The 23,330-nt window shown below is 42.4% G+C and overlaps 2 protein-coding genes across 5 annotated transcripts in view; one reads left to right on the forward strand and one right to left on the reverse strand.

Moving 5' to 3' along the window:
- Positions 1-23,330, reverse strand: part of PRKAG2 (protein kinase AMP-activated non-catalytic subunit gamma 2) — a 568,070-nt gene that overhangs the window by 482,214 nt on the left and 62,526 nt on the right. The gene's annotated exons all lie outside the window — the stretch shown is intronic.
- GALNT11 (polypeptide N-acetylgalactosaminyltransferase 11) overlaps positions 1-23,330 on the forward strand; it is a 101,174-nt gene that overhangs the window by 47,108 nt on the left and 30,736 nt on the right. For 3 of the 4 annotated variants that reach the window (XM_050940414.1, XM_050940412.1, XM_050940413.1), the window contains 5 exons: positions 8,414-8,539; positions 12,831-13,080; positions 16,322-16,439; positions 19,086-19,238; positions 22,618-22,836. In XM_050940414.1, coding sequence (XP_050796371.1) covers positions 8,414-8,539; positions 12,831-13,080; positions 16,322-16,439; positions 19,086-19,238; positions 22,618-22,836 — 866 coding nt within the window. The remainder of the gene's footprint in view (positions 1-8,413; positions 8,540-12,830; positions 13,081-16,321; positions 16,440-19,085; positions 19,239-22,617; positions 22,837-23,330) is intronic. The other variant, XM_050940415.1, reaches the window with a different exon arrangement.

The raw sequence follows: 23,330 nt of genomic DNA on the forward strand, positions 1-23,330 counted from the left end.
CGTGCACTCTCTCATTGATAGTGCAACAGACTAATGATGACATTGATACCTTCTTCTAACGGAATAAATTTCAAAAGCAAAAAAGAGCAGAGGTGGTTTTCTCATTAAGACCCTGGACCAGAACTTCAGTCCCTGGCTCTGTACAGATTTCTTGTGTGGTCTTGGGTAAATCGCCAAATTTCTCTGTGCCTTCATTAACTGTGTGTAAAATGGAGATGATAGCACCTTCTTTCTCCAACATTTTGTCTTATCTGTTTAGCTCTTCAGGACAAAGTTTGTTTCTGACTTTATTTATCCACCCTCCTAATGTAATGAGGCCTTGGTAAGGTTTGGGGCCTGTAGGTACTATTGTAATACAAATAATAATATACTCATGAGGGCATTCTGCACCTAAAAAATCAAAAATTCTGCAAACAGTATTTTAAAATCCTGCTTGTTTCATTAGTCAATAAATAAATGCAGAGGCTCCAACATAGCAGTGGGGCGCACAGACCGCTGGCTGCATGAAGGTGGGAGATGACTCTGCAGCCTCCCCATCCCCGGGACACGGACTCAGCGGTGGGCTTCACCTGACCCTGACACAGCACAATGTCTGAGCCTGTCCCCAAAACTCCTGGGGCCCTGCCCCTCTGTGCCAGGCACACCAGGTATGAGGGAGGCAGGCTCAACCAGGCAGGATCCAAGTGTGGAGGGGCTCAGTGTGGGGTGAGAAGATTCTGTGTGGGACAATCTGGGTGCAGTGGGGAGGTTTAGGTGTGGGGGGAGCTGGATGCACAGAGGCTTGTTGGGAGGGGGCTGCAAGTGCAGGGGCAATGGGACACTGCAGGGGCTTCCAGGTGAAGGTGGTTGGGGCTCAGCGGAGGGTCTAAGTGTGGGGGTTTCAGCGGGGGTGTCTTCTTGGTGGGGGACTGGGACTTGGTGGGGTGGGAGTCTGGGTGCAGCTAGTTGGAGGTCAGTGGCATGGGAGTCTGGATGTGAGGGATCAGGGTGGTGCAGGGAGTCGGGCATCAGGGTGGAGATTTGAGTGCAGGGAGCTCAGTGGGGCGTGTTCTGGGTGCAAGGGTGGGGATCTGGGTGCAGGGGGCTTCAGATGCAGAGTTTGAGGTTCAGTGGAGTGGGGTTTGGGTATGGAGGGCTAGGGGGTTTCTGGATGTACCAGGTGAGGCTTGGCAGGGGTATCTGTTTATGGGAGGTCTGGATGCACGGGCATTTGGTCGATGAGGGAGCAGCTCCCTGTACAGTGGCCCCTCCCCTCACAGCTGAGGAGTGATGGGGGTAGGGAACAGGGGAGGATGCTGAGCTTTCTGCAGCTGTGGGAGGTTTCTGGAGATGGATCTGACAGAGCCCCAGCCACTCCTTGCAGGGAAAGAGGGAATCCCATCCTCTCCTGTCTCCAGCCCAGCTGGGACTAGCAGCTGATCCAAGATCACGGTAGGAGCCACTGGCTGGGGTGTCCCCAGCCCTGCGGTGATTTACCTTTCCACTGGCTGCTCCAGGTGCCTGAAATAATGTACCTACACTGCTAGGAAGTAATGTGTGACTCCTCTTGCAGCTTCCCTGTCAGCAAGTCATTTTTCTGTGGGGATGCAATGAAATCTGTGCTGGACATGAATTTGCAGAATTCCCCCAGGAGTAAATAATAGAACTGAGCTGAATTCTGGTGAAGAGAAGAGGATGCCGTTTGGTTTGTGGGTGTGATTTTTTTGGCATTCATTAATTAGAAAAAAAAACCAGTTGTGCTAGTCTATTGATGTTACTGGAAAAGATCTACATGCTGGGACTGTTTGAAACATCACCTGTGCCCAGAATTTTAGGCAGGTGAAATCTGGATATGAGAGAAAAGGGCAAGATTCATGAAATAGTATCTGAAATGAAATTCTGCCTACTTGCTCACCTCTAGTCGTACATGGTCTGCTGCTTAGCCTTATCATTCTGTCATGCAAACCTCATGTCTTTGACTTTGGGTTTCCCTCAAAAAGTTCCTTACACAGATGAACAACTTAGAAAAGTTTCTTTAGTGTATAGGGCATTTTATGTCTCAGTTGGAAACCATTCAGGGACTGGGTTCCCCTTCTTCACTCACTTTGGCTACCATTCTAGCTGTTGATCGCCATCCAGAATTTTCCTTCTCTCTCTAGGCTACCTCCTCTCCTTCTCTGGTTTTACTCTCTACCTTACTAGATAAAGCACAGAAGAAGGTGACCTCTGTGACTGGTGCCGTTCTTCCCTTAAGAAGAAGAGACCAAAGAGATGAAAATGTGGTGGGAAAGCATCTTCCTCAGCTGGGCCTCTTGCAGTGCAGCTGTCCCGCGGGGTCCTGAAGCCGGTTTTCTGCTTTCTCATGGAGAGAAGCCTCCACTACCTCAGCAGAGCAAGATAATGACTGGAGTTGATTTCCAGAGCTCCCTTGCTTGCCTGAATGAGGGGAGAAGCTCTCCTTCAGGAGCAGAGGTGGCTTTCGGGTGCTGTGACAAGACAAAACCAGCCTGCCCTGCTTACAAGAAAGCAAAAGAACTTCTCTAGTGGGGAAAGAGAGACCAAGGCAGTCTTAAACCTCTGTTCCAGAAGTTACCTTAAAAAGCCCTCCATAGGTTCCCTGGGGCCTAACCTTTTGTATTCCACTGTTTTCAGAGACTGTTCTGGGGCACATGCAGAATCTTCTGCTAATCACTTCAGCCATGTAGTGCAGTGGTAGTGATTTTCTATTCTCTGTTTTCTCCTTGGCAGGACCAAGACTACTGGGGATTGGGAAAGGTGGGAGCATTCTTTGCTGTTCTCCCCACCCACAGAGCCTCATGTGAAGCCTTTGTCCTCACTCTGTTAAATTTCATGTTTAACCTTTGCTGCTTTAATTTGATCATGTGAGTTCTCCATTTCCTGTAACCTTATAGCCATCTCTGCCCTGGGATACTCGATCAAATGAAGAGTAGTTTATGCAATAGATTTCATTCCTATTCATAAGTTCATCTGTTTTTTGTACAGCCCTGTCTCACTCATTTGTAGTATTATTAGGATGACACGTTGAGTATCCCTAAGTCTCTGTAAGATTTCCTTCAAAACCATCGCTCTTACTCCTTCCTTAGCATATTGTACCATATTTAAGACCAGGAACAGATAGCATCCTTGAGGCAGACAGCATGGGGACCTTTGATTTACACAGCTGGTGTCTCTTCTAGAAGTTTTAAGAAGACCTTAGTCACAAGATACTGCTCTTTCAGTATATTCACTGTCTGGGATGATGTCATGGTGTTTCACAGCTTTTCCTTCCATCTGCTATCCATAAGATTTTATTGAAGTCTCATAATATGTAAAGATAATAGCTGGAATTCCTTTTGTTTTTCACTATCTCCCTTATAAAGAAATGCCTTGTTCATGTGAATGAGCAGTTTTGCCCTCCATGTACATCCAGGGGTGCTGGAACTAGAGGTGCAGGGACATGGTTTCCACTATAACCCTCCCCACCATAAAAATGTTTCCAATGCCCCTGCATCCGTCTATTAGGCAGGATGGTCAGGAATGCAACCCCGTGCTTGGGGCGACCCTAAACCTCTAACCGCCAGAAGCCACCAACCCTCTCCTTGCTTCTAATGATGAGCTTCCTCCCCACAGACTGGGGGACACCATCTCAAAGCAGCACCAGATCCTGCCAGAACAACAGATGCAAAACCTGTAGACACATCTCATTGCTATGATGATCAACACACTTTTCAAGATTCCGGGTTCCTACACGTGTCTATGACAAATGTGGTGTACCTCACACAGGAAAATAAGACAAAAACAACCTGTCACCTGTAGATGAACACTTCACAAAGTGATCACTCTCTCTTCTGACTTCTCAGTCGTCATTCTTAGAGGAAATCTGCACAATGCCTTCGAAAGATGAGTCTGGGAACTTAAATTCATAACTTTGCTAGACACTAAAAAACATAGACTGAATAGAGATACTGGATATATGGCTTATTACAGCCGTCTATAACCCACTAACAACTCATCTTCCCCACCAGCTGCCTTCCTCCCCCGTTCCTTTCTCCCCTATGATGGGAGAATTGTTAGCTGGCCACATCATCTTGAATGATCCTTTGAAATGTGTTAACTATTTATGTTAAATAATCTGTTCCACCTTACATTTAGCTGTGACAATGAGTATGTTTTCCAGACAGAAAGAGCTCTGTGTACGCTTGTCTCTCTCCAAAAGAAGTTGGTTCAATAAAGGATATTGCCTCGCCCACCTTGTCTCTCTCAGTGTATGTTTACACCACAATGTAAGCTCAGGGTTACAGGGACTTCAGGGTTAGTGGAATTGCTTTGCAAGCACCAGCTCCCTTGCTGAAAACCTGTCCTCCTCCTGGGCGGTGATCCTCACTTTCCTTCTGCCTGTCAGCATACTGTTCCCATCTTTCGTCCCTCTTCTTCTGATACTGGACCTGCTGGTCTGTCCTCTCAAGAGCATCAACTATAATTTCATCATGGAAATGCTTCCTTTTGGAATGTTCTGGGAAGGTACATTGGGCCAGGGATGGAGTTCCTGAAGAATGGCAGGCAAGTTGAGGGGCCTGAAACAAGACAAGACACAGAGGGTTATTGTCTAAAATAGCTCAGTGGAGGAGCACAGAGTTAATTATTGTGGAATGTCAAGGGCAAAAAATGTAACATTCCTAAACTGAACCAACACACATTGTGAAGGGGATGCATCAGTACTCATACAGTCTCTGGACACAGCCTGGTTAATCGCAGTTACAGAAGTGCAGAGACAATGGCAAGGTTAAAATTATAACCTTTATTCTGTTTCATAAAAATTTCATAACTAATTGCCATATGAAGGGGTGTTTAGTGCCCTCTCTGCAAATGTTTTTTTTGTCACTTCAGGCCTTTCATACTTTGGAAGACGTAGTTTTGTGGTGTTTGTGGTGCTCTGTTGGCAAAGGGATATGTTATTCCAAGCTGCTGGAGGAAAACCTGCAGTATATGCAGCAGTATTCCAGCTAATAGTCACTGAACAGGACATCTGTGAATGGAGTGAGCTAGTCAGCTATACTGGGGGCTTGGAAAATATGCTCTTCCCAGCAGTGAGACTAATTACCTGGAGTTCTTGCATCAGGAAAAGTTTGCAGCTATCAGCAGGGAGGATTGGGTTAGAAGCCATGAGGAAATTAACATGATACTGTGTTAGCTCACATATGGCTTACCCTGTTATGGCTGCATGCAAACACACCGAAACCTGCCTGTTTACTCCACCCGGCATAGTTCTGAGAAATAATCGACACTACACTCTAACTGAAATGGACTAGATTTGGAAATAGTATACTGGTATTTTTTCTCTCTCTCACACACACAGTTCACAGGTGATAGCATAGACCCAGGAGGAGTGATTACAGAGTGGCAAATATCTTCTTATTGACATGAAAACACGAATGACCCTAGCAAACCTCTGAGACAACATTTAAAATAACCTTTACAGCTGTTGATGGGTGTTTGAAATTCCAAGTCACCATTTTGAGCTCCATGTGATGGGTCGGGAGGAGGAAGAGGGAGAGGAGGCCTGGCTGCTGTGATATAGTCAGCCATTAGTGGCTAAATGCTGGTAGCTGGGTCTTATCATTTTTGCATTGCTTCTTACAGCAGAAATCCCTCCATTACTGTAATAGTACACTTTGAGCCATACACTTCCCAGGCTCTGGGGCAGCTTCTGTCTCTACCAGGTTCTCTGCAGGCTCTATAGTGGGCTGTTCCATGGGAGAGAATCAGAGAGTTCTTCCAAGTAGAGACTGAGAATTTGCAGTTGAACCTCATCCACAGCCTGCTCTGAGACTGGTTTCATTTAAAGTCATTTCATGCTGTTCACTGGAAGCCTGCTGCTGGCTCCCTGTCAGCCTTCATGCTGGATTCAGGAGCCAGCAGTGCATCATCCTGGCTGACCAGGTCACCATGAACCATGGTTGGCTCTGTGCTGGGCGCACTGCCCAGGACCCAGTCAAAGTCCTCATAAAATGAGCAAGTTGCCCGATATGCAGTTTTTGTCCCTGATCTTCCTGTGTTCACTCTTCAACCTCTTAATGCACTCTCTGCACTGATCACCTGTCCTGAAAATCTGCAGAGCTGCCAGCTTTTTAACTATTTGCTGTTACATCTGCTCATTCTGGGTATTTTTTTTTTGAAGTCCACAGTTTTATGGGCTTTGCACCAGAGATTTGTCAAAATCTGGCAGTGCTCCCGTGACAAGGAAGCAGCTTACTTTGCAAAGGTTTGATTGTTTCGCTCTCTGTTGCAAACCCAGGAGGCTCTCTGATGGTGTGCTTGCAGATTGGTGATCAGATGAAAAGGGGGTGAATGTGGACCTGAACTGCTGCCATTTGCCGGGGTGTGTGTGTATTTTTTTTCTATTCGTGGATTGCAGGTTGTTGGGATAAAAAGTACTAAAGGAGTTGTCCCATGGAATTGTGGGATACTTCTAGATGATTCCCAGGACCTGAATCAAGCGGGGCTGCATCTACACTGCAAAGCAATAGGGCTCAGTTCCTGGCTCCCGGCTTGACTCATGCTGGGTCTGAGCCCTGGTTTAGTGCAATTGCTGTGTAGACAGAAGGGAGTGGGGGTTTAGGTTGGATTCCAAGCTCAAGCATGGACTTACATTGCAGTGTAGGCATCCCCTAAGAAGCCAGAAGTTAAGATGGGTGGATCACTCTATAATTGCCCTATTCTGCGTGCTCCCCCTGAAGTTCTGGTATAGGCCACTGTTTGAGGCAGGATCATGGGCCAGATGGACCATAGTCTGACCCCGTATGGCCACTGTTCTGTTTTTGTAATATGTAAAGACGGTATCAGGAATTCCTTTTTCCTTTTTGACCATCTCCCTGATAAAGAAGTGCTTTGTTCGTTGTAAGAATGCTCCGTTTTGCCTTCCTCATCCATTCTGTTGACGTATTAATTCTGTTGATGATGACTTTGCTGTTCTTTTATAACTGAAGTCTAGCAGGCTGATGCTCTTTCTCTCTGCTATGTTACTCCTACTCCAGTGTTTCTTCCACTTATGTAAAATCTTCCATAACTCTGGTCTTTGTAATATCCCGGCTGGCTGGCTGTTGCACTATGACTTCATTTGTTCTTTTCCATGTCTCTGTGTGCTCAGTTACTCTTCTCCAGTATTATGGCTTTCATCAGTCCCTCTCCCCAATTACCGTAGCCTGCTGCCTGCCTTTCCTTTATGTGGGAAATGTTGGCATTGAAAAGATTGAGGAAGTACAGTGCCTCTTACCATCATTATATACTTGTGTTACAGTAGTAATTACAGGCTATAATAATGATCTCTGCTCTCCTTCCAAAGCATGTGCTTTGTCCGGGGCGTTTTGATCCTCCTTAGGTTCTGGAAAGGTGACCATTTGCAATTGGAGTCATAAACTACTTTGCATATCTGTGAGACATTTGTTTGCAATAGCAGAGAAAAAGATGGACCAGTGCTTTCATTATCCATACCTGTTGAGTTGACGATAGATGTTTTCCCCTTCGAAAGCATAAAGGTTTATTTTAGTGTAGTGATCCTTGTAGGACACTACTAACTTAAATCACACAAATAGCTCAGTGGTTTGAGCATTGGCCTGCTAAACCCCGGGTTGGAGTGTTCAGTCCTTGTGGGGGCCATCTAGGGAACTGGGGTAAAAATCTGTCTGGGGATTGGTCCTGCTTTGAGCAGGGGCTTGAACTAGATGACCTCCTGAGGTCCCTTCTAACCCTGATATTCTGTGATTCTATGTCTGTCTGAAAGTGTTGTATCTGCTATTGCTACAAATAAACACCTAAGATAGCTACACTGGAAAGAGATTAGAGAGAGAGAAATATTCCTTTTTGTGTTCATTAATTAATTATTAACACGTAGAAACCCAAGTCATAGACAAGGACCCCCTTGTGCTTGGTACAGTACAAACACAGAGCAAAACAAGATGGTCTCTACTCCAAAATGCTTACAATCTAAGTATAAAACAAGAGACAATAGGTGGATACAGACAGAGCTATACAGGAACAAGGAAATATTGAAGCAAATTGATCAACATGATAGGCTGCGCTGTCAGCACACAGCACGTGGCCAGTTACATCCTTTTCCCTGTATAGCCAGTTGCCATTTTGTCTCCATAGATGTCTCACACAGCAGCAGGGGAAAGAGAAACGGTTAATAGGATAACATGACTGCAAAGCTACAAAAAGTGGGAAGGGAACGTAGGACTGGATGTACTACCTGGAATGACTTCATTGAAATTGAACAGAATTCATGCTGAAGGTTGTCAACTAACAAAGTGTAGAACTTCTAAAGGACCTTTTCGATCACTCAACATGCTACACAGTTTTGCTGTTTTTATTCTACGTGCAACTGCAGTGAAGCTCTGACTAAATTTGCTTCCTGTATTTGTTCTCTTGTTTGCAGTTGAGTTGAAAAAAGACCTGGAAGAATATACCAAAAAAAATCTTCCAAGAAACACAAAGCTGGTAAGAAATGAAAAGCGAGAGGGGCTGATTCGAGGAAGAATGATTGGAGCATCTCATGCTACAGGTATACCCTGTCTTTCCTTTCCTTTAATCCTTTCTCCGTACACCTAGGCCACAATCTGTCCAGCCAAGGAGTATCTGACATATTCCATATGGTAATCATCAGTAGTGCTTTTCGTTTAGGTAAAGGGGATAATGTTGACTGATGTGATGCACTTGCTTTCCTTTAGTGGACTGAACTTACTGCCCATACAGCAATCTCTTGATGGATAAGGGGCAGAGAATCAGTCAGATTTCCTGCAAGTCAGTCCTTAGTATCACTTATTTTTCACTGTTTGGTGGTTTTTACGTGTGTTTGAGCTCATGTCAGTTCAGCTAAAAATCACTGAGCCACCTTGGTACTCTTTCCTACAGAATTTATTGGTGTTTATTTTGTATTTAGTTACTCCAGCTTTATTCGGTGTCAGTTGATGGATTACAAACTTCCTAGGTTAAAGTGCATTTACAGGTTTAATTGTTCAAATAAAGCTGTCCCCACATAAGATATGGCTGCTTGCTAGAAATGAAGTGCCTTCAAAAGAGTCATACTCAGTACATAGTGAATGAAAGGGAAGCTTTGAGAAGAGTAAGTGGCCACTGGATGTGATTATTTTTTCACTTTGCTGAGTTTGGAGACCTGGGTAGGATTAGGGAACATTTTTCTCCTATAAAACAAAAGTAGATCAGGACTCTGGCTTTACCTGAATCCTAGACTATTAAGGTTGGACGAGACCTCTGGAAATCATCTAGTCCAACCCCCTGCTCAAAGCAGGACCAACACCAGCTGAATCATCCCAGCCAGGGCTTTGTCAAGCCAGGCCTTAAAAACCTTGAAGGATGGAGATTCCACCACCTCCCTACGTAACCCATTCCAGTGCTTCACCACCCTCCTAGTGAAATAGTGTTTCCTAATATCCAACCTAGACCTCCCCTACTGCAACTTGAGACCATTGGTTCTTCTTCTGTCACCACTGAGAACAGCCAAGCTCCATCCTCTTTGGAACCCCCCTTCAGGTAGTTGAAGGCTGCTATCAAATCTCCCCTCACTCTTCTCTTCTGTAGACTAAATAACCCCAGTTCTTTCAGCCTCTCCTTGTAAAGCATGTGCCCTAGCTCCCTAATCATTTTCATTGCCCTTCGCTGGACTCTCTCCAATTTGTCCACATCCTTTCTGTAGTGCGGGGACCAAAACGGATGCAATACTCCAGATGTGGACTCACCGGTGCCGAATAGAGGGGAATAATTGCTTCCCTCCATCTGCTGGCAGTGCTCCTATTAATAAAGCCTAATATGCCGTTGGCTGCCTTAGCAACAAGGGCACACTGCTGACTCATATCCAGCTTCTCATCCCTGTAATCTCCAGGTCCTTTTCTGCAGAACTTCTGCTTCGCCAGTCGGTCCCCAGTGCATGGGATTCTTCCTTCCTAAGTGCAGGACTCTGCACTTGTCCTTGTTGAACCTCATCAAATTTCTTTTGGCCCAATCTCCAATTTATCTAGGTCACTCTGGACCCTATCCCAACCCTCCAGCGTATCTACCACTCCTCCCAGCTTAGTGCTGACTGCTCAAGCAGCTGGTCATAAGAAGTGGTGTTGATAGATTGTATTTCACACAAGTTCTGTATAATTAGCTTTCTTACACGTAGCAGGGATTTCATTTATGAGAAAATAAAGAATTTTTTTGCTAATGAAGAAAATAAGTGGAAGCTTTCAGCTTGAGTCATGGGAAGGCAGTCCACCATCTGAATACCTTTTAAGCACCCTTCATGTGTGTTAGATCCCCCTACAAGAAACAAGAAGCACAAAGATCAGTTGGTACTTAGCAGTGTTGGCCAGAACCTGCCCTCACTTGCATGTAAATTCAGAATAAATCAGTTGATTTCAGTGGATTTACACTGTGTAAGTGAAGGCAGAATTTTGCCTTTGCATGTGTTTTTAAAAAAAACAAAAAAAACCCTCAACCTTTTTATATAATCTAAGTTTGGGGCCCAAATTGACCCAGGTGTCCCTGTTTTAATTTTGATAAGATTTAAAAATGAGGCAGTTTACTTTTGCAGTAAATGTGTCTCAGTTAATTTAGATTAATTTGCTCTAATTGGGAAGAGCAGCAGTGGTTCATGAACTTTGGTAAAACAGTGTAGGATTTTCCCTCTCCAACTGGAGAGCTCAGCTCATTATATATTGGATAACGTGCATGCAGAATACTTTGCCTCAAGTGACAGCTTGATGACTGTGAGGTATTTTGCTTTCTCATTAAGGCACTTTAGAAAAACTCCTGAGTAATCTACTAATTCACATGCATTGTTGAGCTACTACTCACCTGTGGTATTTCAGTTGTCATTACAGCAGTTAATTGGGATAGAATATATCTGTGCTTTATGTACCCAGAGTATATTTTATATTAATGGACATCATGGATAAATTCTTTGGCATGTGAGAAACTGTGTTACAAGATAATTTCTAAATTAGTCTGTTATTTGTTAGCATTGTAATAGCATGATCCAGAAGAAAACCACTATTGAAGTTAATAAATTATTGACTTGAACATTACTTGTTACCTCTCTCTGTATCTAGTTCGTATACCACTCTCTTCACCATGATATGTATCAAGTCCTCTCCCATCTCTGCTCAATTATCCCAGTATCACATCGTTTTTCTCTTCTAAAATAAAATTTCAGAATAATTTTTACACTGATGAAACCTGGAGATTGCTGTTTTATTCCGAATGGTCCAGATTTTAACATCTCTAATTGTGGTGAATAGTCCCACACAAACTGATGGCTCTTACAAGGAGTAGGGTGTTACTTAATGTGAGTAAGACTAGCAGAATCTGGCCCTAATAATTTTGGCCCGGACTTTGCTCTTACATCATGGATACTGGGTGCAGAGCTGATGAGAGAGGACAAAGAGGGGATAATTGTGCTGGGACCCTGAGCTCAAGGGGATCCCCCCAATGTCTAACATCAGTGCAAATAAAATCAAATAGGAAGAAGTGGGGCCCCAGCAAATATGATGCACTGGGATCCCAAATTTCTCTTGACAGGCCTGAAATTCTGTGTCCGTATTATGCAGGAGATAGGGCTTGATCATTATAATGGTCCTTTGTGGCCTTAAATTCCATGGATCTGCGATACACTGGTGTAAAACTGGTGTATGGTCAGGCTCAGACTTGGAATTGAAGTAGTCTGTGTGTGTATTTGTTTCAGATATATATAAAATGTGTGTGTGTGTATATGGCACTGAATCTGGCTAAAATGCTTACCAAAATATGAAACTTTGCCAAAGGAAATGTTATGAATAACTGCACATTTGAGTAAGAAATTACTTCAAATGTGAATAGCCAAGACTGATTATGTGAAACTTAAGTTTGTCTGTGAACTAGCTGAATGAATGATGTTTTCTTCTTGAGAGGTTCCTTATATGCTTATCAGACCATGAGTGTCTTCTGATTACCTTCTCCTGCATTATACCTTCGGTCTCCACGGATTCTCTGTTGCATGAGTTAGACTGCACAACACTCCTTGTGGAGCTTTTTTGGTAGTCTCTTTTGATACTTAATTGGCTTTGATATCTGCTCTTCAGAGTCTTCCACCCCTCTGGCTACTCATGTCCAGCTCTCAGACAAGGGGATGCTTTCTTTGTTTGGCTTTTTGAGTATTGGTGTTGAGGTTTATAGTGGTAGGAGAGAATCCTCTGGGCCTTATCAGCGTGGTGGAGAACCTCTTTGAGCTATGAAAGAATACCTGCATTAATGGCCTGATCCACGTCTCATTGAACTCAGCGCAGGGACTTCCTTGGACTTTAATGGGAACTGGAACAGAATAAATGCAGTAATTAAAAATTGTTAGAGTGAGGGTAGAAGAAGAGTTGTTTCATTTTCACAGCAGGGGAGTCGGAAGTGCTTCCCTTTATTGTTATTGCACTGTGCTTCTCACACTGTCTGTGCAGTATATGTAGAATCATATATATTACTTTGTAATCAGTATTGTTGCTGATAGTAAAGTTCTGTACTCTGCTCCTTCAGGCTAGATGGTAAGATTTCTCTGCAGGAAACTCTTTAGCAGCAGTGGACTCAGATGCTACCATCAAGGTTTTATTTGGAGATTGTATTCCCCCCTCCCCATCTGCAGTTGATATATTTGGTACCAATACCTGTAAAAGTGCTGCTGTCTTTACAATGCAATATATCCCAGTGGATTGGGATTATGTCTTCCTCCATTGTGTAAGCTTTCAGTCCTCTGATAGAAATAATTTGTGTCTATATGTTTAGTGTTACCACAGACCTGCATATTTTGTATGTTTTTTTCTTCTTCTCAGGAAAAGTGCTGGTGTTCCTGGACAGCCACTGTGAAGTGAATGAGATGTGGCTACAACCTCTGCTGACTCCAATCAGAGAAGACCGCAAGACAGTGGTGTGCCCTGTGATTGACATAATCAGCGCCGACACGCTTATCTACAGCTCTTCCCCAGTTGTGCGTGGAGGGTTCAACTGGGGTCTGCACTTTAAATGGGATCTTGTTCCTTTGTCAGAATTAGAAGGACCTGAGGGAGCCACTGCTCCAATCAAGTAAGATTTCTGCTGCCTGTTGGGAAGCAAGCTGAGAATTATAAGTAACGTGTGGTAAATAGAGACCAGCTCATAAATGAGACATGTATCTTTAAAAGCAGAGACTTACATTGCCAAGGGTCTGTCTGTCTCTTCATTTTTACTGAGTTAGTTAAAGAGAAAATTAAACTTTAACAACAGGAAAAGGCTAGCCTAGCCTAATTTTCCTGCTTTTAAAGGGCAAGAAAAACAGTTTTTTAGAGATTTGTATAGCACCACATTTGCCATGGTGCTCTACGGACAGATAAGATATGATCTGTGTGAAGAGTTTACAGGCTATTCTGTATTAAATATATACTATCCAGTACCATAATATTAGAATTTCTATTGGGGTATGTTTGCCTTAATGATGGTTATTTTGATTATCAACTGTGCCATAGTGATATGCTGTGTATCCATCTGGCATGTGCTCTGGAACTTCCGGGGCCAAATGTTAACGAAATGCTAGCTTTGGAAAATTCTTTCATTTTTTTGTAACAAGAAAGCAAGTGTCGTGGTCAATGATAGAACTGTTGTACCAGTTTTATTCAAGAGCTTTCATGTCAAGATTCCGTTCTATCTGTTCAGATGGCTTTTACATTTTTTTTCTTTTAGATTAGCATTTATCTTGGCATAAAGTTTTCTACTTCATCATGCATGGATGCAAAAGCTGCTTCAAACCATTAGCCATGCCATCCAGCTTTGTGGTGAATGTGTTGAAATCATCTATCCTTTCTATGGTCAACCCTTTGAGTCCAGCCTGAAGTGCTTCCCAGGATCATGCTTCAAGGCAAAAGCCTGAGTAAAGATGAGCACTAGGACTTGGCAGCACTTTCTTGGCTGTTTGTACCATATAATAGGTGTCTGGTGGCCTATCAGAAATAAACAGTATCAGTCCAATTCCTACTGGATGTGTCCATGTTATGAAATTGCCACCACCTTTGGAAACTTTGTCTTAGCGTAGAAGGCAGATATTCACTAGGCACTGCAGTAGAACTGGCTTGTACAGGGGAATCCCTCCAAGAGCAAGGCTGAAGTTGGCAGAGCAATGTGGAGAAGCTGATACGTTGCATATGTTCTCTAGTTTAGAGGTCTTCAGTCTCACTGGCACTAGGTTGACTTCATAAAAAGGAAGCTTTAATTTCATCAAAACAAGTAAACTAATTTCTGGCAGAATGTTAGTGCTCTATTACATTTTATCACTGGGATGGGCTCTGAAACCTGGCTGTGTGTTCTAATCCTCCTCTGCCCTTGGAATGTGAATTTAACAATGCTTCAAGCTGACATAAGCGGCTCCAACATTGGATTTTCTGCTGTGATTTGAAGACTGTGTGCATCAGGTTTTCCACATCGGGTTTTCCCATCACAGGGCTTGATCTAAGGAAGCCAAGAAACTTTTCATGTTATTTCTTAATAAACTGGCTCAGCAATAATCTATTTGGGAAAAGATCACTCTAGGTATTTCTGAAGTTAGAAGAAGACGACACGTGGGAGAAAACTGGAGAAGATCCATCAAAGAGAATTTTAAATTAAGAACCTTGATAAGAGATAATCCACCATGTGTCTGAAGATGTAGTCCTCTGTGTAGGCAGAGCTGCCACTGTCTTCCAAGGATTCTGGGATTGAGCCCAGAGACAACGTTGATCCTTAAATGGAGTCCCATTGTCTACAATGACAAAATTTCCTGAGTTTGAGCATGACTTTCCTATTTAGAGAAGCTCTCGCATTGCTTAAACAATATTCTACGAGTTGTTTTTTAAAATCTCTGAATATCACTTTCCACCTAATGGAAAGCTTTTTGTTTGGACATCTATTTAGAAACCTTCATAACCCAAATGTTCTGGATTCTACTCTACCCAGATGTTAGAGGGACGAATCCTACAGCAGAAGACCATGTCAGAACAAACAAGGGAATCCAGACTTAGGGCTGCTTACCCTGGACGCTTTTATTGCATTTTTACTGACTAGGATTGTGGAATGCCTGTGTCTAGCCACTGCCATATGGCATGTTTGCATGGACTGCTTTTCCCTCCCCGCCCCCTACACCTTACACTTTGCCAGGACAACAGCAGACAGGGACGTCCTGCTTATAAAAAGAGATATTGGTCATACAGGAGCAGTTTAGGATGTAAGTTGTAGAATAGTAACTAATATATAGATGTTTACAAAATATATTGCTATAGTAAAAATGCTACATAAGAGGCATTGCATAGAAGGGACAAAGAAATGAAAAACCTCTGGAGAGAACAAATACTCAACTGTAGAAGAGTTATAACAATTGGGGGATAACCTGATGATTAATGATGAAACATCAGTACTCCTGATTTTAAATTCAGCTTGTGAGACAAGATAAATAATTTAATTACACGCCATTAGGTTTATTGTGTTGTGTACTTTAAGCTTGATCCTTGTTTCATATAGAAAGGGAATTATTGCTGCTTTCAGGTGATACCAGTAACTACAGTGTACACTGGAATGTATTATATTTTCCCCCAAACAGGTCAGGACCAGCCTATATTAGCCCTTTGTTCGTGAGGGGGAAATATACCATCATTTTGATTTGTACACACATCACTCTACATTTGTATGTATAATAAACAAGTACATCCATACATTTCAGATCAAGAGGAACATAGTCAAGTAACCAGAAAATGTAGGTACTGCGTCAGAGCTAAAGAGACAAAAATGTAATCTGACTGGATACTAGGCAGGGTTGCAGTGCACTTACGCTGGTGATCTCACTGCAAAAGAGTAATTTGGCTTCTATGCAGCCAGCTATTTCTGTTTGAAGGAAGACTGAGGGCTTGTCTTTGTAGCCCTGCATTTTGGACAACGGGTGTGTGGATGGCAGTGTGCACTAGCATACTGTGCTTTAACTCCCCCATGTGGGTGCTGTGGGCACAAACTAAAAGGTACTTCTCTCGCATTAACTTAGTGCTATTTAAAGGTACACATCAAATAAATGTATGTTGTACAGTTCTATGTGATGGAGCAGTGAGTGATCACAGATCATATTTATACACTTTCCTTTAAAAATAAAAAAATTATAGGATCTTTTGAGACCTGATCTGATTACTTCAATCCTGCAGTTGTAGTCAATGGAGTCCAAGCATCTGGATCCAGTAATAGGACTGGGAACTTGATGATTAAGCTAGAGTAACTTTTTTTATTAAAATGAGTGTGTAGACAATGGGAACTCATTTTTAACTTTTTCCTCTTCTAGGTCACCTACTATGGCAGGGGGCTTGTTTGCTATGGATAGAGAATACTTCAATGAACTTGGACAGTATGATAGTGGTATGGACATCTGGGGAGGAGAAAATCTAGAAATATCATTTCGGGTAATTGGTTTGTATTACAGTAGGTGCTTTACTTGTTCCCTTACCTAAGCAGAGATTCAGTAGCACTGGAATTGCTATTTGCATATTGAAGCTATATGGGGTCTTCAATTTTCCTTTCAAAGGATGCTTTCAGCTTACAAAATAACACTCTGAAGTTTCTGACCGACTGCTGTTACAACTAATTTGATTGTAACTGGAAGTTTAAAGTGGGGGAAAATGTTCTCCCTTTTGACTTTTATTCTATAGTATTTGACAGCACTTATCTTTAGTCACTTTTACGGTTTCTCCTTTTGTTTGTCTGAGTCTTTCACACAGCATATGGAGAGAGAGAGAGAGAGAGAGACTTAAAGAGAATATGGTTTATAAAACGACAAATTTGGCAGGAGGAGACATGGGCAGATACACTGCATGAAACTACGTTTAATTCAGTTTGTGAAATTGTCTCAACTTCAAGCTGCCAGATGCCCTTTTAATATAAACAGATTTATTTACATAACATTTCTGTAGGCTTATAGGGGCTGTACAGACATGCTAGAATCCTCAGAGGAGTTTGAAACACAGTTTAGACAGGTATTGTACAAATTAAGGATCATGCAGAAGATTAGTCTCAGAGCTGTTGAAGAAAGATGGGCAGAAAGTTACTGTTGGCAAGTTCCACTGTAGTTGGTTCATTAGGCTTGTTTTACATTTATCTTTTCTTTGTTCACAGGGTAGAGATTTAAAAATAATTAAACTGTTTTGAACTTTTTTCAAACAAGTATTAGTAGGCACCTTTGGGTTTATAAGTAATGTTGATTCAGTCATTAGCTATGGACAGATATGAGGCAGGGACTCATTAAGGAAACGAGCAAATGTTTCTTAGCCCCTGCTGCACAAAATAAAAATACCTCCAACAAATTTGTTTGCAAATTGAGTCATGATAGGGTCAAAGAAAGTAGGTCACATTTACAGGATGTCGAGCTGAACACTGGAAATCGGTGACTTTGAAAACAAATTTGGGGTTATGGTGAAAAACCAACTGAACTGAGGCTCGTATGCTGTGGCTACAGGCCTAACTCAATCCTTGGATGTATAAGGAGGAGCATATTGAATAGAAGGAGGGAGGTGGTTACCTCTATACAGCATTGATTAAATTGTTACTGAAATACTGTGTCCAAGTACAAGATGCCTACTTGAAAAATTTGAAAGGATTCAGAATAGAGTTGTTAGAAGAATTCAGGGCCTGGAAAATCTGCTTTCCAGTGAGAGACTTAGGAAGCTCAATCTGTTTATCTTATCCGTGAAGAGGTGACATGATGAGTCTGTAAGTACCTACTTGGGAGAAGATTTCTGAGAGTCAAGGGCTCTTTAGTCTAGCAGACAAACACATAACAAAATCCAGTGGCTGGAAGCTGAAGTTGGGAAAAAAACTCAGAATGGAAGCAAGGTGCAAACTAAAGTTTGGCTGCCTTTCTAAAACAGGTGTTCTAGCTCAACCAGAAGTTGCGGGCTTAATGCAGGAATTATTGGTTGACATTCTCTGGCCTGTGTTATGTAGGTCAGACTAGATAATCAATCTGGTCTTTTCTGGCCTTAAAATGCCTGAATTTTACTTACCAGAGAGAAGGTAAAGTAGGGCAAACATTTTAATTCTTGCACCCAAAAGGGATTACATGTCACACACGTGTATGTGTCTGCATACAACAGGTACGGAAAACCTGTTGCAGACAACCACTTACAGGACTTAACAGTGTTTGCTTAGCAGAGGTTGTTATATTAAGGTGGAGAAAAAATGTACATATTAAGTTTTTGGGGATACTCTGAAATGGACAGGAGATAGATCATTGTCCTGATTAGTCACTTACACAGGTTACTGTGTGTGCACATGTACTGTAGCAGGAACAGAAGGGATGCTGAAGTTAAGGTTAAATAATTAGCCTTATACTAGTAATAATGAATAAATAGTCTATTCTAATGCCTGGTCTACACTTCAAAATTATACCAGTATGACTGTCAGAGATGGTGTTTTTTTTTTTAAATTTTTAAAAAATATTTGTTTTTAAACCAATGTATAGTTATACTTGTACAAGTCCTAGTGTGGACACAGTGATACTGGTATAAAGGTGCCCTACCTGTTTGGGAATAGCTGTACTGTTATAAAGCACTTTTATACCAGTATCACTTTGTCCACGCCATCGGGGTTGGACCTGTATACTTAAGAGTTGTCTGCAGTTCTGGGTGAACCTGTATTGTCACCTATAACTTTCTAAACTTTTGCTTTTGTCCTGAAATGTTCTGTTTGGTCTTTTGTCTGAAAACTAAATATTGAAAGCTTGAAAACCATTGTGGCTCTTTCTAATGGAAAGGACAGTGGGAGAAAACGTGCTGTTTTTAAAAACTGCTGGCATCATTTTATTTTGAACAACCTTAAAAAGTGGCGGAGAGGTTATATAGGCAAATTGATATGAAAATTGCCTTTTTCAAAGAGTAAAGCCTTTGCCTTTTTCCACCCATAGGAAATTGGTTCTGATTTGACGGAGAGAGAAGCCTTTAAAAACTGAATACTGAGCATACAGAATCCTACCATAACTATTCCCTTAAAAAAAAAAAAGTATTGAACCTTTTTTGTACTCTATAGTGAAGTGTCTTCTGCTTTCTTGTGGACAGATCTGGATGTGTGGGGGTAGACTTCTGATCATCCCTTGCTCCAGGGTGGGACACATATTCCGTAAAAGGCGCCCCTATGGCTCACCAGGGGGGAAGGATACCATGGCACATAACTCTCTGCGCCTGGCACACGTGTGGATGGATGAGTATAAGGTAAGACAAGAATTACAGAGTTTGAAATGGGAGTGTTAATTGAATTGTTCCCGTTTATGATAACGCATACCTTCCATCGTCTAATGAGGAGATACCATCTGTGCATGATTCTCACTCTTGTGATTTGGCTTCTTAGTGTGAGATACTCAGAAATTCCTAAGTTCTATGCATCTTTTTGGCCTCTGAGGCCAACGTTAGGGACGGGAGGCATCAACCAATCCCACTTCCTGTCCAAAAAGGACTTCACCTACTGATTATATGAGTCGTCTACCTCAGTTCTGTGCCTTTTTTTTCTTGCATCAGCTGTGGAGTTCTCCAGGTTTTTCTATTCTTGTTCTCTGAAACTTGCCAGGGTCTTTTGTTACAGCAAATTTAGGGATGGAAGGCAGGTCTGAAGATGATATTTCCATACTTATACATATAATAAAAGTGCCAAGATAATGATATTGACTGAAGCTGTAGTGGGATGAATGGTTTAGAGGAGCGCTGTAGAAAGATTAGTGTAGATCAGGGGTCAGCAACCTTTCAGAAGTGGTGTGCTGAGTCTTCATTTATTCACTCTAATTTAAGATTTTGTGTGCCAGTCATACATTTTAATGTTTTTAGAAGGTCTATTTAATGTATTTTAATGTTTTTAGAAGGTCTATTTCTATAAGTCTATAATATATAATTAAACTATTGTTGTATGTAAAGTAAATAAGGTTTTTAAAATGTTTAAGAAGCTTCATTTAAAATTGCAGAGCTCCCCTGACTGGTGGCAGGACCCAGGTGGTGTGGCTGCCACTGAAAATCAGCTCGTGTTCCGCCTTTGGCACAGGTGCCATAGGTTGCCTACCCCTGGTTTAGATTGTCTGTTTTCCTCTGCAGAGAGTTCAACAGCAACATTTAGTAAATAATTAAAAATACTATATGATAGAGGGGGAAAAGGGAAATAGTAAAAATTGCATTTTAATTTTACATTGATGAGGAGTTGTAAATTATGTATTTATGCAATTATGAGATACCAATATGCGATACAAAAAAAGCAAAATATCATAGTTACACTTTCAAGGATACGATGGTGACTACACTGAATATCCCACTTCTTTAATACTTTTATTGAAAAAAGGAACAGATACAATAATACACAGAATTATATATTTGATACAGAAAAGTCTAACCTAATTCGTTCCTATGACAGTGTACAATTGCCCTGGATTCCATTTCACTATATACATGATAAGCTTTGTGCTAGATTTCATTAGCCTTGCTCTTATAGCTTCTTTGTACCTGCTACAGAAATTTCAGTGATATTAACTTTGCGGGCATCTTCATAATTAACAAGTATCTCAGTAATGATGGATATATAGTTTTAATTAGTGTCGGAGAGAAGACCAGAAGATTAAAAATTGCACTAGACTGTCATTCTCTCTAGCAAATTCCAGACATCATTTAAAGTGCAGATTTACTCAGTGAAGTGCCAGGGTTCTGTACTTATTGTATCCTAAAGAATGCATATGAAATTAGCCTAGTCTACAGACAGCGTCTTTTCTGTTTTATCTGAAAACGCAGTCTAGGAAGTGAGAATCAGCATGGGAATTTTCCTTTTCATACATCACCAGAAATAACGATTCTGCAGGCCATAGTATGTCTAATATTGTGTAATCTCATTAATTCCCATTGTACCTCTGTTGAGGTTGCACAAGTATAACTGAGGGCATAATTTAACCTCTGAATCTTTATTACTAGGGATGAGGCAGGATAAGGACAGAACCCATCTTAACTCCAAGAGCCCAGATTAAAGGCCTGGCTCTGAAAATGCATGTGGATGTGAATATCTCCAGTCACATGAGTAGTCCTATTGAAGTCAGTGAGACTCACCACATGAATAACATCATTCATATGCAAGAACAGGCCCTAAATTTGCATGTCTGGCAGTTAAACAATAAATCATTTTTTGACTTGTAAACCAAACACATTTGTTATGGAGATCATAGAGGCACAATAAACATTAACTCTAACTCTAAAATGACATTATGAAATTTTGAAGGACTTGAAGGAGAGGAAGGTGATCAGGAACAGTTAACATGGATTCACCAAGGACAAGTCATGCCTGACCAACCTGATTGCCTTCTATGATGAGATAACTGGCTCTGTGGCTATGGGGGAAGCGGTGGACGTGATATATCTTGACTTTAGTAAAGCTTTTGATATGGTCTCACACTGTATTCTTGCCAGCAAGTTAAAGTAGTATGGATTGGATGAATGGACGATAAGGTGGGTAGAAAACTGGCTAGGTTGTTGGGCTCAATGGGTAGTGCTCAACGGCTTGATGTCTAGTTGGCAGCTGGTATCAAGTGAAGTGCCTCAGAGGTCTGTCCTGGGACCAGTTTTGTTCAACATCTTCATTAATGATCTGGATGATGGGATGGATTGCACCCTCAGCAAGTTTGTGGATGACACTAAGTTGGTGGGGGAGGTAGATATGCTGGAGGGTAGTGATAGGGTCCAGAGTAACCTAGACAAATTGGAGGATTGGACCCAAACAAATCTGATGAGATTCAGCAAGGATGAATGCAGAGTCCTGCACTTAAGACAGTGGACGAGAAGCTGGATATGAGTCAGTGTGCCTTTGTTGCCAAAAAGACTAGCGGCGTATTGGGCTGTATTAGTAGGAGCATTGCCAGCAGATCGAGGAAAGTGATTATTCCCCTTTATTCAGCATTCGTGAGACCACATCTAGAGTATTGTGTCCAGTTTTGCCCTCCCCCCACTACAGAAAGGATGTGGACAAATTGGAGAGACTCCAGCGGAGGGCAGCAAAAATGATCAGAGGGCTGGAGCACATGACTTACGAGGAGAGGCTGAGGGAACTGGGGTTATTTAGTCTACAGAAGAGAAGAGTGAGGGGAGATTTGATAGCAGCCTTCAACTACCTGAAGGGGGGTTCCAAAGAGGATGAAGCTCAGCTGTTCAGTGGTGACAGAACAAGAAGCAATGGTCTCAAGTTGCAGTGGGGGAGGTGTAGGTTGGATATTAGGAAAACTTATTTCGCTAGGAGAGTGGCGAAGCACTGGAATGGGTTACGTAGGGAGATGGTGGAATCTCCATACTTAGAAGTTTTTAAGGCTGGCTTGACAAAGCCCTGGCTGGGATGATTTAGTTGGGAATTGGTCCTGCTTTGAGCAGGGGATTGGACTAGATAACCTCTTGAGGTCTCTTCCAACCTGGTGTTGTATAATTCTAATTCCAGTTTTCAGAGAACTAATACTTTACGTCAGTGGTTAAATGGAACAGGTATGTAGTTTAATGCATTGGATTAATCGCTGTTTAAAATTTGTACTAGAAGTAATGTAAATAGTTCTGACTGGATATTTTCTCCTATTTCTTTTCTATGTAGGAACAGTATTTTGCTCTGAGACCTGAACTAAGGGCCAGGAATTATGGAAACATTACTGACCGTGTGGAGTTGAGGAAAAAAATGAACTGCAAGTCATTTAAATGGTATTTAGATAATATCTACCCAGAGATGCAAATATCTGGGCCCAATGCCAAAGCTCAGCAACCAGTTTTTATTAACAGAGGGCAAAAACGACCTAAAATACTGCGGCGTGGAAGGGTAAGACACTGTTCAACTTCTTTAGAAAATCCTTCAATTTCCCCCTGCTCTTTTTAGGTAGTTTTGAACAGGGCCACCCAGAGGATTCCGGGGGTCTAGGGTCTTCAGTGGCGAGGGGCCCCCACTTCAGCAGTAATTCGGTGGCGGGGAGGGTCCTTCCGTTCCGGGACCCGCTGCCGAAGTGCCCCGAAGACCCGCGGCGGGGACCCACCGCCACAGAATTACCACCGAAGCGGGACCCACCGCCAAAGTGCAGCCAGGTCTTCAGCGGTAATTCGGTGATGGGAGGCCCCCGCCACGGGTCTTTGGGGCACTTCGGCGACGGGTCCCGGAACGGAAGGACCCCCTGCCGCCGAATTACCACCGAAGACCCGGTTGTACTTCGGTGGCGGGTCCCGCTTTGGCGGTAATTCGGTGGCAGGGGGTCCTTCCGCCCTAGAGCGGAAGGACCCCTCCGCTGGCGAAGACCAGGATCGGAAGATGCTCCGGGGGCC

Source organism: Gopherus flavomarginatus, chromosome 2 (genome assembly GCF_025201925.1).
Source record: "Gopherus flavomarginatus isolate rGopFla2 chromosome 2, rGopFla2.mat.asm, whole genome shotgun sequence".
NCBI lineage: Eukaryota > Metazoa > Chordata > Testudines > Testudinidae > Gopherus > Gopherus flavomarginatus.